The following is a 17,675-nucleotide window of genomic DNA, read 5'->3' on the forward strand; positions in this document are numbered from 1 at the left end:
TTTTTTTGAGCAGTGTATATATATACATACATATATATATATACATATAAATATATATACAAACCGAATTCCCAAAAAGTTGGGACACTAAACAAATTGTGAATAAAAACTGAATGCAATGATGTGGAGATGGCAAAGGTCAATATTTTACTTGTAATAGAACGTAGATGACAGATCAAACGTTTAATCCGAGTAAAAGTATCATTTTTAAGGAAAAATATGTTGATTCAAATTTTCACGGTGTCAACAAATCCCCAAAAAGTTGGGACAAGTAGCAATAAGAGGCTGGAAAAAGTAAATTTGAGCATAACGAAGAGCTGGAAGACCAATTAACACTAATTTGGTCAATTGGCAACATGATTGGGTATAAAAAGAGCTTCTCAGAGTGGCAGTGTCTCTCAGAAGCCAAGATGGGTAGAGGATCACCAATTCCCACAATGTTGCGCAGAAAGATAGTGGAGCAATATCAGAAAGGTGTTACCCAGCGAAAAATTGCAAAGACTTTGCATCTATCATCATCAACTGTGCATAACATCATCCGAATATTCAGAGAATCTGGAACAATCTCTGTGCGTAAGGGTCAAGGCCGTAAAACCATACTGGATGCCCGTGATCTCCGGGCTCTTAAACGACACTGCACCACAAACAGGAATGCTACTGTAAAGGAAATCACAGAATGGGCTCAGGAATACTTCCAGAAACCATTGTCAGTGAACACAATCCATTGTGCCCTCCGCCGTTGCCAGCTTAAACTCTACAGTGCAAAGAAGAAGCCATTTCTAAGTAAGATCCACAAGCTCAGGCACTGGGCCAGGGATCATTTAAAATGGAGTGTGGCAAAATGGAAGACTGTTCTGTGGTCAGACGAGTCACGATTCAAAGTTCTTTTTGGAAATCTGGGACGCCATGTCATCCGGACCAAAGAGGACAAGGACAACCCAAGTTGTTATCAACGCTCAGTTCAGAAGCCTGCATCTCTGATGGTATGGGGTTGCATGAGTGCGTGTGGCATGGGCAGCTTGCATGTCTGGAAAGGCACCATCAATGCAGAAAAATATATTCAGGCTCTAGAACAACATATGCTCCCATCCAGACGTCATCTCTTTCAGGGAAGACCCTGCATTTTTCAACAAGATAATGCCAGACCACATTCTGCATCAATCACAACATCATGGCTACGTAGGAGAAGGATCCGGGTACTGAAATGGCCAGTCTGCAGTCCAGATCTTTCACCTATAGAGAACATTTGGCACATCATAAAGAGGAAGGTGCAACAAAGAAGGCCCAAGACGATTGAACAGTTAGAGGCCTGTATTAGACAAGAATGGAAGAGCATTCCTATTTCTAAACTTGAGAAACTGGTCTCCTCGGTCCCCAGACGTCTGTAGAGTGTTGTAAGAAGAAGGGGAGATGCCACACAGTGGTGAAAATGGCCTTGTCCCAACTTTTTGGGGATTTGTTGACACCATGAAATTCTGATTCAACATATTTTTCCCTTAAAATTGTACATTTTGTCAGTTTAAACTTTTGTTCCGTGATTTATGTTCTATTCTGAATAAAATAGTAGAAGTTGGCACCTCCACATCATTGCATTCAGTTTTTATTCACGATTTGTATAGTGTCCCAACTTTTTTGGAATCCGGTTTGTACACACATATACACACACCCATACGCTGTACATACTCAACTACACTTTTCGAGATAGTGATGCATGAAACAAAGCTTCTATACTTTTGTCACTACTCAGAGTAGCGGCGCATGCACGAGATTGTCAGAGCGGGCCCAGATATCTGGCCCTGTAGATCAAGCAGCAATGGGAGCATCTTCAGCTTCAAGGATAGCCCTTTGCAGGCGCAGAACTTTGGTTGATGATAGGAATTGATTAGAAAGAATCAATTTGCTGATCTCTACTAGCATACCATAGAAGTCTATGAATAACGATTTATTACCATCTACAACTTGTACAGAACCATAATACTTTAGTGTGTAATAGTCCTCAAAGGGGTTGTCCGAGTTATATCAATATATGTTAAAGTGGCTTATAATAGTATTAAAAACACATTTGTAATTTACTCACAATATTTATTCTGCCGTGTTTCACCATGGCCGATGTGGGTCACGTGACCCCTGATGTCATCCACCAGGCTCCGTTGCTGACGTCTCATGTACAGGCTTCTCTTTGCTTTAGAGAGTGTCCTGGCTCTGTACATGAAACGTCAGAGCCTTGTGTGCTTGCCCCCTCTCTCTCCTATGGCTGCCTCGGCTTCTGTGAGGGATCAGGCATGGGCGATCCTTACCAGTGTCGGCAGCCATGCAGATAGGATCAATGGTGTGCCAGATCCCTTCCTGTGATCCACCAGTGTTATTGTTCCCCTGCCTCTGTGTCTGGCAATCTTTACCAGCCTCAACAAGTTACCGTTTCTCTACTCCACCGGCCATCAGAAACAAAATCACCCCCAGGAACATCACAAAGTAAATAATTGTCCATAATATAGATATATCCTACATCTCTATGTATCTAAGATATATGACAATAAAGGTAGAAAGATGTGGGCAGCACAGCTTTCTGTAGGTGCAATCGGAGTGCCAGTGGCTGTGGGGGCGATCCACCTCCAGTAAAATAAATGAAAAAATTCTACAGCACTTCCAAGGCGTAAAAAAGTAGAAAAAGGCTTTATTCACCAGACCCGCGGGTCTGGTGAATAAAGCCTTTTTCTACTTTTTTACGCCTTGGAAGTGCTGTAGAATGTTTTCATTTAAGCTATATGACAGCTATATGTATCTGAGCTATATGACAGCTATATGTATATAAGCCAGACATCCTCAAACTGCGGCCCTCCAGCTGTTGCAAAACTACAACTCCCTGCATGCCAGAACAGCCTACATATATCAGCCTACAGCAGGGCATTGTGGGAGTTGTAGTTTTACAACAGCTGGAGGGCTGAAGTTTGAGGATGCCTGATCTAAGCTATATGACAGCTATATGTATCTAAGCTATATGACAGATACATATATCTATCATATAACTTAGATAAATATACCTGTCATGTAGCTTAGATACATATAGCTGTCTTATAGCTCAGATACATATAGCTGCCATATAGCTTAGATACATATAGCTGTCATATAGCTTAGAGACATATAGCTGTCATATAGCTCAGATACATATAGCTGTCATATAGCTCAAATACATATAGCTGCAATATAGCTTAGATCAGTGTTTCCCAACCAGTGTGCCTCCAGCTGTTACAAAACTACAACTCCCAGCATGCCCGCACAGCCAAAGGCTGTCCAGGCATGCTGGGAGTTGTAGTTTTGCAACAGCTGGAGGCCCACTGGTTGGGAAACGCTGGCTTAGATACATATAGCTGTCATATAGCTTAGATACATATAGCTATCATATGGCTTATATAGATACAGCCATCATATAGCTTAGATACATATATTTGTCATATAGATTAGATACATATATGTCACGCTGGACAGGATAAAAGATACACAGAATACAATCAAACAAGTGTCTAGGCAATTGCATACGTTTATGATTAGTGTCTAAGTCAGATAGACCTGCTCATAGAATGTCTCAGTGGTCTCAAGATATACAGGTCATTCTCAAAAAATTAGCATATTGTGATAAAGTTCATTATTTTCTGTAATGTACTGATAAACATTAGACTTTCATATATTTTAGATTCATTACACGCCAACTGAAGTAGTTCAAGCCTTTTATTGTTTTAATATTGATGATTTTGGCATACGGCTCATGAAAACCCAAATTTCCCATCTCAAAAAATTAGCATATTTCATCCGACCAATAAAAGAAAAGTGTTTTTAATACAAAAAAAGTCAACCTTCAAATAATGATGTTCAGTTATGCACTCAATACTTGGTCGGGAATCCTTTTGCAGAAATGACTGCTTCAATGCGACGTGGCATGGAGGCAATCAGCCTGTGGCACTGCTGAGGTGTTATGGAGGCCCAGGATGCTTCGATAGCGGCCTTAAGCTCATCCAGAGTGTTGGGTCTTGCGTCTCTCAACTTTCTCTTCCCAATATCCCACAGATTCTCTATGGGGTTCAGGTCAGGAGAGTTGGCAGGCCAATTGAGCACAGTAATACCATGGTCAGTAAACCATTTGCCAGTGGTTTTGGCACTGTGAGCAGGTGCCAGGTCGTGCTGAAAAATGAAATCTTCATCTCCATAAAGCTTTTCAGCAGATGGAAGCATGAAGTTCTCCAAAATCTCCTGATAGCTAGCTGCATTGACCCTGCCCTTGATAAAACACAGTGGACCAACACCAGCAGCTGACATGGCACCCCAGACCATCACTGACTGTGGGTACTTGACACTGGACTTCAGGCATTTTGGCATTTCCCTCTCCCCAGTCTTCCTCCAGACTCTGGCACCTTGATTTCCGAATGACATGCAACAGTCCAGTGCTGCTTCTCTGTAGCCCAGGTCAGGCGCTTCTGCCGCTGTTTCTGGTTCAAAAGTGTCTTGACCTGGGGAATGCGGCACCTGTAGCCCATTTCCTGCACACGCCTGTACACGGTGGCTCTGGATGTTTCTACTCCAGACTCACACCACTGCTTCCGCAGGTCCCCCAAGGTCTGGAATCGGTCCTTCTCCACAATCTTCCTCAGGGTCCGGTCACCTCTTCTCATTGTGCAGCGTTTTCTGCCACACTTTTTCCTTCCCACAGACTTCCCACTGAGGTGCCTTGATACAGCACTCTGGGAACAGCCTATTCGTTCAGAAATTTCTTTCTGTGTCTTACCCTCTTGCTTGAGGGTGTCAATGATGGCCTTCTGGACAGCAGTCAGGTCGGCAGTCTTACCCATGATTGCGGTTTTGAGTAATGAACCAGGCTGGGAGTTTTTAAAAGCCTCAGGAATCTTTTGCAGGTGTTTAGAGTAAATTAGTTGATTCAGATGATTAGGTTAATAGCTCGTTTAGAGAACCTTTTCATGATATGCTAATTTTTTGAGATAGGAATTTTGGGTTTTCATGAGCTGTATGCCAAAATCATCAATATTAAAACAATAAAAGGCTTGAACTACTTCAGTTGGTGTGTAATGAATCTAAAATATATGAAAGTCTAATGTTTATCAGTACATTACAGAAAATAATGAACTTTATCACAATATGCTAATTTTTTGAGAAGGACCTATATATGGTCTGTACTGAGTGTGCCTTATTGTATTTAAATTAAGATTTAACTTTTAATTTAGATCTATTAAAAAGATATTTGAGACTTGTGGAATAAAGTAAATTCCTGCGCTTTATAGGGAGGGTAGCATAGGTGCTAAATAGTTAAAGTGTATTCCTACTAGAATGCCTGCAGGGGATGTGGTATATAGAGGGAATGGGTCTAACTGGACCAGTAACTTTCCCTATATATTAACCCTACTTGGCCTGGTCTAATCAGTGGAGGGGCCTCACTGGCTGTAGTCGGGGCACTCGTCCTTAAAAGGACGACCCCCAGCCTCCGGAACCTCGGACCTACACTTTATGTCCCTATGCTCTTACCTCCCTGATGATAGGCATGCTCTGTGTCCTCCTCCGACGCGTTTCACCAGGTAAGGACCTGGCTCTTCAGGGAGAATAGAGGATCGTTTGGGCGCCTGGAGCAGTGGCTGTGCGCCTATTAGGATCAAGCGGCAGTGGCAAACTATTGATTCATTTGTGTCTCTTTATGTGTGCCTTGCTCCACCTATGGTTCGATTGACCAATCCGTCAGGATGTGGAATGTGCACTCAAACTTTTCCCCCCTCCCCTAGTTACCTGTCAGATCCAGGCGGAGAAGTGTTCAGCCAGATGCCGCCTTCTTACTTGGGCGGTTTCGCTACTCTCCGCCGCTAAACCGGAAGTGACATGGTACTGGGGAGTGGCTAGTTGTCAAGGGGATCTCACACCGCGTCCCCGGCAGGCTCGCTGCATCGTAAGATTCTGGTCCACAGTGGCTCTATATCATCTAAAACTAGATGAGATTCAAAAGGAGGAGTTAGTAAATGTACAATTACATCTTGTATCATCCCTAACTAGTATCGATGTTAAAAAGCATTTTTCGTCTACATTCAACAAATTAGCCAGGCTGAATAAACCTGGCATTACAAGTCATCTTAGATGAGTAGTGATTGATTTGACTACTGCGTGATTATTCTAAAGAATATATATAGGATATTCTAGTAAAGATCCTTCTATAATTTATTGTTTATATGGTCCACTATTGTAGTATTTTTAGTAGTCCAGGAAAGAACTGATATGGCGGTATATCGGGTCCATTTTTTATGTGCATACACACATATATATATAGTTGTAAACGCATGCGTATTATAGGCCTCCACATGCAAACATACATACATGTGAACCTTCATATGCATACGTACATACATGCATGCAAGCGCACACGCAAGAAGCTGGGGAAGGCAAGAAGCTGGGGAAGCTGACAAATCCCTACCAGCTCTCCCTAGACTTCTATGCCCACGTTCAGACCCTGAACGTGTCCACATGCCTAGGCTGAAGATACCCTAAAATCCCTAAGATGATGAAAGGGGGAAAGAGGCAGCCTGCTCCATCAGAACCTGGAGGGGGCAGGCATCTCTCTAACAGCCTAGACAGACAATCACAAGAAAAACAAAACCAACTTATCTTGTACTGAGCAGGAACAGCAAATCCTTCCTTCCTCTGATCAAGACAGAAGCTATAACCCGCACAGGACACTGGGAGTGGGCGTAATTTAAACTCATACCAACCCCACCCAGTGCACCTGAAGGGAGGCGGATACAGCTCAACTCCAAAACAATAACAAAAGGCTACACACATGCTGCCAACCTGGCAGACCTTCGCACATAACCTGAGCAGGGCATGACAATATATACATATAGCTGCCATATAGTTTAGTTACATATAGCTGTCATATAGCTTAGATACATATAGCTGTCATATAGCTTAGATACATATAGCTGTCATATAGCTTAGTTACATATAGCTTTCTTATAGCTTAGATACATATAGCTGTCTTATAGCTTAGATACATAAAGCTATCATATAGCAATGTGACAGGAAGATCTTCTGCCTGTATGAACTACGGTAGGAGATGATTGTGTGTTTTTTAATGCAAAGTTAGGATGTGCAGAGCAGAGTGAGAGGAAGGTCAGATTGTTCACACCTACAAATATTCATGAGGGAGAGCTCAGGCATCGTTGTTACATGCCCCCATAGCTTTGCAGCAGCTTGTAAACAAAGCAATAATAACAGAACCATGCAAAGGTGTAAATATGTGTTTTTCTCTTAAGAAATCAAGCTTAACTAATGTATATGTAAGTCCTGATGAGTTTTATATATATATATATATATTTTAAATAACTCGGATAACCCCTTTAATGTTGAATGTCTTCCATTGTGTAATAAGTCTACTTTTAATTACCTATGTAGCTTAGACATTTGGAGCCAGTAGATGCACTATAAAAGGATAACAGTAGGACCATGTCATTCACCATATCAAACTTTTTGCGCCTCACAAGTGAGGATGGCTTTGCTGGAAAGGAGGTTTGGCTGAAGTTGCCCAAGAATTTATTTACAACATTCTGGGTTAAGTAAGACAACTAATAGGTGGTATAAACTTAGACAGTCTAAAGATGCACCAGATTTATCATCCAGCATCAATTACTGTGATAAATTTGGTGCATATTTAGACTGTCTAATCAAAGTTTACATTGTCTAAATTTTTTTAAGTATTAGTATAAATCTGCCCCCTGTAAGTTTATAATTTACTAATACTTGGTAAATTATAAATATGTGTGACAGTTTTAGGTTTTCCCATCTTTTTTTTTAGGCAAACACTCTGAGTCACTATACATAATTTACTACAAAAATTCTCCACCTGCACAATACATTATTAATAATTTCAGAGAATATGTGGCCTACATGCATTTGTTATATTCAGGCAATGTTAACATATATTTCAATAAAACAGGTATACATAAAACTTTACATTATTAGGAATTAATAGAACATGACAGATTATTGAAATTAATGCATGTGTTATTTGTTTGTGTATTTCAGCAGTCCTATGCACCAGCTCCCCATCCCATGGCTCCCCCCAGCCCAAGTACAAACAGTAGTAACAACAGCAGCAACAGCAATGGAGAACAGCTGAGTAAAACAAACCTATATATAAGAGGACTTCCACCTGGCACGACAGACCAAGACCTCATTAAGCTATGTCAACCGTAAGTCACATTACAAATTTAATAATATATGTACTGCAGATTAAATTAATGGCAATTTTTTTTTTTTTATTATATTTTGCATATGGATCAATTATTTCAAGGGAGGGAAGACAGTACTAAGTACAGTAAAGGAATTATACATAATCTTTACTCCTAACAGCTCATGGAGATAATAGGAATAGTTGTGTATCTCGATGTCATCAATTAATGTCTGCACATTAGTTTATTTTACAATGCAACTTCAATCTTTTTATTCCCTATACTATTCATGGACATTTGATATATACCTAGGCAGGCGCCATGAGCTCTATTAATTTAAAAATGTGTAATACAAAAGCGACCTCAATTTGCTCAGAATTAGGTAAACTTCCTATAACTTCAGTATATGAAGAGATTTGCTTGTAGAGAGTGAACATGCCCAGAAAATTAAGGAAGGTTCATTGCATTTTAGAAATCTCAATATACATTGACTTGCATTGAGGTCTTCCATTTTCAGTCATCCATATTATTTTATTAGACATAAATGTTATAATATTTTATAATTATTAATATACTAAATAATTATTGATAAAAATGGTTCAGTATATGTCTTTTACTGTACAAGGTAACTCTATATACGTCATACTTTTGCTCATTAAATAAAACGAATTCAGCACTATTCACTACGTTTGTAGTAATAGAAAGCGGGGGAATAGATCTGGCAAGAAACACTAAGTAAGTTGTCACTTTTGTAACTGTATTATCAGAGGCATAAATTGAATCCCCTGGACTCCAAATATCTCAAAAGCCACCAACCTATCTTGCTGAGGGGAATTTAAATAGTAAATTGACAGTATATGTAAAGTCCACCTTTTAAATATTGGCTTTTAAATATGTACAAAGCAAGAAAGAAAAAATGGCTGGCTCACAGTCAATTTGCATACACTTTACTAGATCAGTACATATATCTTATAGAAAATATCATAAAAACAATATCCCCATTATGAAAATTCAAATAAAAAACACATTCACGGGCCTGCTAAGCATTTAATATGCTAATAATATTATTAGCTACCACTGAGGAAGGAACGTCTTGTTCCGAAACGCATCTGGTAGATACGGCCTTTGAGAAATTGAGAAATTGAAGACGTACATCATCATTTGAAAATAATCAACAAGAGGCGTCCCCGCGCTGCAATGGTGCATGCGTGAGAAAATCATCCAAGCCGGCATACAGCAGAATTGGCGGCTGACTGCGATTCATCAACACGGTCACAGCGCTGTGGGTTCCGTGAGTAACAGATCTCTAAAACCACCACCAATACAAACAAATATAATGAGCTAATATATTAAGTTTATTTATAAGGAAGCTATCTGACTGGACATAGCACAATGAATAGTGGAACATTTCATGTAAAGTCAGTATTACATTTTTTTGTTGTTAATGCCACAAGTCCCAGCCTAAGCACAGGAGCGCTAGGACATTAAACATTAAATACATCTTATGTGAATATCAAGTCATATTATCAATACGATAAAACTAAGTGTGCATTGCATATACTGATACAAGGAATTCTAGGTACCACAAAGCCGTACCGTGTACATTATTTATAGTTTTATGCAAGAGCGTCACATCTTAAATGCTTAACTGTGAATGTGTTTTTGATAATTTTTATAATCGGGATATTGTTTTTATATTATTTTTTATAATATACACATATATATATATATATATATATATATATATATATATACTGATCTAGTAAAGAGTATGCAAATTGACCGTGAGACAACCATTTTTTTTCTTGCTTTGTACATTTTAATCACCAGTTGGTACTTAGTGGGCTGGGCTCCAGTCCACAGATTGGTGAGCATCTTGGTCATTTTGTGTAAGTCACCTTTTAAATATATCTCTGTGTGAACAAAGTTGTAAAACACCTGTATAGATGTAGATTTAAATCATACAATTCTAGCTGCATGAAGATGTCACTAGTGGGAGATTAGGAGCTAACTTTGTATTATTATTATTATTATTATATTGGACTTCCAGGATATAAGACGTTATTTGGTTGTTTAATATACATTTATTCTGAAAGCTGTAACCATGGCCTGGTCAGACCATTTTATGGTCCTGGAAATGTAGCTTTTGCTGTCATTCTGATACAGACATAGATTTCATCTTCTCTCTGTTTCATTGACATGATGAAGGAGACGGCTGTTTGGCCAAGTTCATTATCTAAGAAAGTCCCCTTCTTTTTATGATACAGAGGAAAATAAGTGGGCAGGCTTAGATAATGAACTCAGCCAGACATCCAGTCCCCTTTATACATATCTGTAATACAGAGAGGGAGGGAAAGCTTTCTGCCAGTATCAGAACTACAGTTTTGGGATCAGGAGAGGGGGTCTGAAGCCATTTTTTTTAAATAAAAGCATATTTAAAACATATATTAATTTACATGTCCAAATTAGCCAAATAACCTTTTATGTCATCAGGCAACCCTTTTAAGTTTTAAGAGGCTCTGTCACCAGATTTTTCTATATCAACTGTATATATCTATATATACCTGATGAGGCTGCTGTGCTTACTTTAAAAATGCATGTAAAAATGGCTATATAATCCTTTTTGAAAGTTTTCTTGCCTGATAATAACCTTTTATACGTCTACTGAAAGTGCTTGTTAATTAGGCTAGGTGGGCAAAGAATGAGTGTACACTAGTTTGTTAATACAACAGGCTCATCAGCTATCTCAGTCACTAGCAGCTCATTTTAATATCAGGTAGGAAAACTTTCAAAAAGGATTATATAGCCATTCTGACATGGATTTTCAAAGTAAGTTCACCAGTCTCATCAGGCCTAAGGTTTATATTTAAGAATGTATGCAATCTATTTTGTGACAGATTCTCTATAATTTTTGAACAGTATGCACTCATCTGAAGTTTCCCTTCTAATGGTACCGGCTGGCAACTAGTATATAATCATTATCACCCACGATGCTAGGAGGTTGCGGCCTGCTATTGGCTGACGAACCCCCACAGTTGCCGGATGTTTTGATCCGTGTGACAGGGAGATGCAGCAGCGGCCGTGCGGGCATCAGATATGATGCAGGTGCTGGAAAGCAAGGCAAGTACAACCTGTGTGAGGGGCCCAGGCATTAGAGGGGGCATTATAGGGGTTGTATGGAGTCAGAAAAAAATATAAATTATTTATATTTAATAGAACAAAATGGTATTCAGGGTTAGACAATCTCTTTACAGTAACTCTATGAAATGCACTAATAAAAACAATGAACTTTTGCTAAGTTGCAAATTGCCATTTTTTAAATCTCCCAAGATATTGTTTTTCTAAACTCATCCTTCATGTATTATTAGTATATTCTGCTCTGAGCTAAAATACACATTTTTTGCACCAGTTCAACCTCAATGTCACTGCTAAGGACATTTAAAAGTAATAGTATCAGTATAGATCCCACAGGTACTCTTCTAAACTCTGTTTACCACAAGAATAGTTTGCCATCTCTCTTGAAACCAATGTCTTATGAAATGTCAATTTGCTACCCATTCCCAAAGCATTTCAACTCGTTTATCAGTATTCCACAAGAAATGGTGTCAAAGGGTTAATTAAAAGCTAAGTAAGCCACATCTGCTTCTCTATTCCAAATTATCAAGTTATCTGGTCTGTTTTCAAGTAGTGCTCTTTACTGGGCTTCTGGATCAATTGCAGTGAAATAAATAACGTAATAAAGAAGCAAAAGCACACACACGTAGACATTTATATTAAGTGTTAATAAATCAAAGCCAATGTTTGAGGAAAGGGTGGGGAAGATATCTTTGACATTAAACCCTTATCTTTGTAGGCACTATATAATGCTTGAACTACATCTCTAACAGCCATATGTACACATCTATACAAAGTATATAAGGGGTCACTTATGATTAGATATACTCCACTTTTTTGGCATATATCTGTTACAGACTTTAGCATAAAGATTATTTGCTACAAAATCTGTGACTTTTCACGCCACTCCCGCTAGCGCTGAGAAAAGGGGTGTAGCATGGGTGTGTAGGAGGGCAGACTCATTTCATTTATCATTTGCTACCCCAGTTTTTGGCATAGGAAACAAATTATCTGGCAAAGATTTTTAGCTTGGTGTATGCCGATGGATCATGCGCGAAGTTAGGTAGAGGTCTGCATCTCTACATAACTTGGGCGAAATCCACAGCCAGTGCAAGGGTATTAATGCTGGCGCATATTTATATGCTGGTCTTAATAAATAACCGCAATAGTGCTTATAATGTGTCTGTAACATACAAATTATAAGGTGTTTTCTGAAGATAGCAGATTGAAAATAGGACAAACATGATTAAAACCATTTAAACTCTGTTCTTGAAAATGGTTATTAAGAGGGTTGTCCGATTTCTTGAAATTGATTGACCTATCCTAAGGCTAGACCTTCAATATCAGAAAACTGGAAAACCCCCTTGGGAAGGGATTAGGTCAAGAATTTGGCATGGGGGGGAGGTGCCGTTTCAAATTTTGCCTCAGGCTGCAGAAAGGCTATGTGCTCCCCTGTCCCAAAGCACTGAGAAAAGGGGGGGCCCAAGCTGAACTCTTGCACCAGGGCCCATAAGCCTTTAATAAGCACCAGGGGGGCCCCTTAAAGGGAACCTGTTATCAACTTTATGCTGACCTCCTGAGGGCAGCATAAAATAGTGACAGAAATGCAGATTTCAGCGGTGTGTCCCTCATCAGCTAAAAGTAAGTGGTTGCTGAGAACCAGCATCATAATCATTGCAGCCCAGGCCTTGAAAAGAGTCAAATCTTCCTGAGAAGAGTCATGGTTATTCATAATCTCCCGCTCTCTCGCCCATCTGCTGATGATTGGCAGTTCTGTCCTAGAGAGAAAGGGAGAAAACTAGGTAGGAGACTGTCCGTCATTAGCAGGTGGCAGGAGAGCAGGAATTCATAAATAACCAGGACTCTTCTCAGGTGGCCATGACTCTTTTTCCAGGCCCAATCTGCAATGATTGTGATGTTGGTTCTCGACAACCACTTATTTTTAACTTATAAATTACAGACCGCTGAAATCAACTCACCTGTCTCTACTTTATGCTGCCATTAGTATGGGCAGCATAAAGTTGATGACAGGTTCCCTTTAAGGTGCTAGAGGACAGGTCGAGAACTATTTTGACAGAAGAATCTGTACCTAAAATCCTCTTCAGCTCATCTGAATGTGGCCTAAATGCTCCATTTTACCTTGGTTGCTGTAAAACATCTGATATTTAGGATGTAGTGATAAAAAACACATTACAGTGTTGTTCTTGTGGAGGTTGTCTATTAAATATGCTTCTAGACAGGTTTGACAAATTATCTAATACTAAGAAAACCCTTATGCATTGTTCCTTGACTTGTCACTATAATCTATCAAGTTGCTTTGTGTGTACCATAGCATACAGGCCATCATAAAATCTGAGTAGTCACACAAAGAAACATGTTGTTGAAACTTTACTGTACTTGCTGGGAATATTTGTTTTATATGGCAGATTTATAGTATATATACTGTCAATATGGATGTATAGATAAATAAATAGACAATAGAACAATGATAGATAGATAGATAGATAGATAGATAGATAGATACAGTGGATAGAATTTTATATTTTATTCTTTTTTTTTTTTGTTTCTTTAAAGAGAATCTGTAGCGACCTCCATATCCAACTCTTTTCATAGACAGCTATAATTCATCTGAATAAAACATGTTTTTCTTTTCTCAATCTTAGGCTCTGTTCCCAAGTTGTGATATTTTTTCTTAATATGCAAATTAGGGCTTTGGTGCAATGAGGGCATGTAAGAAAAAGTGTCATAACTCAGGAACGGAGCCTCGGATCAAGAAAAGACATACAATGATTTAATCAGGTGAACCATAGCTATGTGTCAACAGTTTGATAGGGAATTCACAAGTGACAGATTCTCTTTAAAGTTCAGCCCAGTGATTACAAATAAACTCTAGTATTACCCTCAAACCAGCTGATTTATTAGTAAGGGTCCATTTCCTAATGTTGGCCTAATGCACCAACTTCACTGTTAGTCACTGCTAATACACTGTCATGATTTTTCCCAATAAAAAAACAGGCATTCATTTAAGATATATTATGATATTATAACAGTTATTAGGGGATTGAACAGGGCAGTTGACCTACTTTTGCTACTGTGCTTGAACTCTTTTGTCCTTGGATTTATTCTTATTTTTCCATTACTTCCTCCCACCTTCCCAACTTTATTAAAACAATAAAATTCTAGAAAAAAATTAAAATAAACATAAAAAAACAATATTTTCTGTTAACATGTTAAATATAAGAATATTATCTTCATCCATTCCATCTCATAAACAAGTAGTTGTGTTTAGATGTAGCAGAAAGGAAAACATGCTTGCACTTTAGCTGTCCTTAAGTGCTTTGTGGAACAGGGCAAGCTACCTCCAGCAGCTGAGTTGATTTCAGGAGTCTCTATTAAATTATGCATGCCATTTTCCTCTCACTCACTATAAAGACATCTGTTTTTATGGGAAATTGAGAGCCATGTTAGTATGTGTGAAGAAGTAAGGACAACATGATTGACAAAGTTGCTCTTGATAAATGATGCTGCCTTACATGTATTGCTGAAGTCGGGTCTTTAAAAATGGTGCACAGTCGCAAATGCAGTGGGCGGCTTAACCGCCAGGTTTAATGTCTGTGATTGGTGATAAATTGTTCATTTCAGCTGGTTGTACATATTCAGTAATTGTTGGCATGATGATCAGTCAGCTACCGTATTTCTCCTGAATCCTTCCTTTCTCATACACATGCCATTCAGCAAACCATGTATGTGCATTCAATGGGGAAAGAGGAGAGAGCTGCTACTAGACACCTCTGTTAGGAGCGTATCTCCTTGGAGAATAAAAGAACAGGGCAAAAAATGAATTTCACCCAATTCTTTTTTCTCCCAACGTCATCTGTCGGGGGAGAGTCAGGAGCTCTGTACACATATAAGGTTGTCGGCTAAACCCACCATTCTTGGTGGGTTTGTCCGACAATACATTAATGTGTTTAGGGGCTTTTAAAGGCTATGATCAGCTTCATATAGTATGTGGAGACACATAGGTCTTCATGAGAATGGAGGATATTTTTTAAAAAGTGTTTGCAGAATTGCTTAGTGTTGAAAATGTTGGTTCCAAAAGCTAGAAAGTTTGACATAGCTTTAAACAAAAAACATCAACAAAATCATAAATGAGTAATGGTAATATTGAGTCATGAAACAGATATTTCACTGCATCACTTATAATACAAAAGATTAACTTTTTTTTAGCTATTGTATAAATATAGTGAAAAAGAAAATTGTGACACAATGCATTCCTATCAAAAGTATTGAATAAACATTGAAAAGTAAGTGTGAAACTTTGTAAATAAATTGAATGTAGTAAAATAATTTTAGGAACACAATTTCCAGGAATAAATTTAAACTGGTATGGTTGATTTAGCAAATTTTTAGTTAGAATAAAACATACAATTGCTGCACTTGTAAAGCTTAATGATGCTGAAGATACATAGAGATGATTTAAAATTGCAAGCAATAAATCAAATCAGCATAGATGGAAGCTAAATTATATCTTGCTAATGATGCTTTGCTTCATTCTAAGAAACAAACCAGCTAATATTGGTCATCAAAATAATTATTTCAGAAATATAATCCTAGATGGTAAAGCAAAAGCTAAAATCTTAATATTGCATACACCCCTCCTATATTACTCAGTTATATGTATATGTGGAGTGATCGAGAAGGGGTTAAAATAATGAGGATATTTCATATAAATGAATAAAGGTGAACAGGAAGCTCACTTTTCAGAAACAAATTATTAGACCGCTGAGGCGTATATCATAGAATATAGGGCACCCTTTACTATAAATTATAAAGATTGTTAGGAGTCACCTTGGTGTTTCCATGACCTATATAGATGCACCTTTTACCTTAACCAGTTCATGACCTTCTTGAACACACACGGTGTATTTTTTTTTTTACTACACATGCAAAGCCATACCTGTTTTTATGTACAGTTATGTAAGTACTTTTTCTGCCTTTTTGTGATTAGTATTTTTTTATTTTATTCTTATAACCAAGAAAATACAATTTTTTTTTTGTCTGTTTCCATAATGATTATTTTGATACATTGGACGTAGGCTAGAAGCTGCCGTGAGGCATATAGTGACATTTTTTTATATTTTTTTATATTTATTTTATGGTTTTATGGTTTTATTTATAATTCAACACTTTGTGCTCCTCATGAGTTAATGCAAGATTTTTTGGGACATTTACCATTACATTTTTTATTTATTGTTTTTTACTCCTTTAACTGGGACTCACATAGTAGCTCCAGTTACAGGGTAAATATAGCCCCCAGCAGAGCTGATCTGGGTCTGCTAAGATCCAGCAGTTTGAGAAAACACCTGGACCCGGCGATTATATAATGCTAGGATCCTAGCAGAAAGCGTCATTACTGCTACTTGATCTCTATACCAAGAGCTCAGTGAACACTGTGATGGGAAAGGCAGGGATTAACGTGCAGCTAAATGTCCCTTCAGAGATGAACTGTGCAGAGGTATATAGTCAACGGGTGGTTAGCAAGCTCTCTTGACCCCTCTGTTGTAGAAAATATTTATATTCCCCAATGAATAATAATTTTACAGCATCTTTTTTCTGTAGTTCCTCCTACAAAGTTAACAACTGGATATGTTTCCATTTCAATAAACTAGCAGAGAGTTAAAACATTCTGTTTGCATGTTTTCATTACGGGGTATTGAGTGTAGAATGATGAGGGAAACAATGCCAAAACATAACAAGATCTAAAACAAGTGAAAGAGTCTACTTTCTGAACTTACTGTATTAAGATGGTTTATAGGGTTTACATATTTTACACTCATTTCTTTCTAGACTAGAAAACAATATACTTGTCTAATCTACATGTTTTAAAAATTTTGCTCTCACACCATTCAGCAGTCCCCGTCTGCACTCTAGAAAGGTATAGCCCATGGATCAATCCTTTATGCTACAACCATGGGTGAGCTCAACAGGACTATACATGACACTAGTTTTGTGATCCCTGCCATTCAATTAGCAAAATGGTGACATAGCACTTATGAACTGACTGAATAGAAATAATGATGAAAGTATTACTCTTACAACTTCTTCACCGTGTGTGCATTTACAGAGATGGTATGTCTTGTTGTCAATACAGTTAACTGTTAAATAAAGATCACATAGATGAGACAAGGAGAAGGATATAAAAGTTGCAAAAACACTTGCAAGACATTGCAATAGGTTATGATTCTCAATAATCAAGTGTCAGATACCTGGACAGTAATAACTGGGGTCACATGACATGCCTGTGGCGAGTCACATGACCGACACCATGATTAGTTAATTCAGTTATCC

At 38.2% G+C, this 17,675-nt stretch overlaps 1 protein-coding gene across 2 annotated transcripts in view; it reads left to right on the forward strand.

The window, feature by feature from the left end:
• The window catches only part of RBMS3 (RNA binding motif single stranded interacting protein 3), an 886,528-nt gene that overhangs the window by 176,256 nt on the left and 692,597 nt on the right, over nucleotides 1-17,675 (forward strand). For both annotated transcript variants that reach the window (XM_044294643.1, XM_044294644.1), the window contains exon 2: nucleotides 8,068-8,234. In XM_044294643.1, the coding sequence (XP_044150578.1) occupies nucleotides 8,068-8,234 (167 nt within the window). The remainder of the gene's footprint in view (nucleotides 1-8,067; nucleotides 8,235-17,675) is intronic.

The sequence above is a fragment of the Bufo gargarizans genome, chromosome 5 (assembly GCF_014858855.1).
Source record: "Bufo gargarizans isolate SCDJY-AF-19 chromosome 5, ASM1485885v1, whole genome shotgun sequence".
In the NCBI taxonomy this organism is placed as follows: domain Eukaryota; kingdom Metazoa; phylum Chordata; class Amphibia; order Anura; family Bufonidae; genus Bufo; species Bufo gargarizans.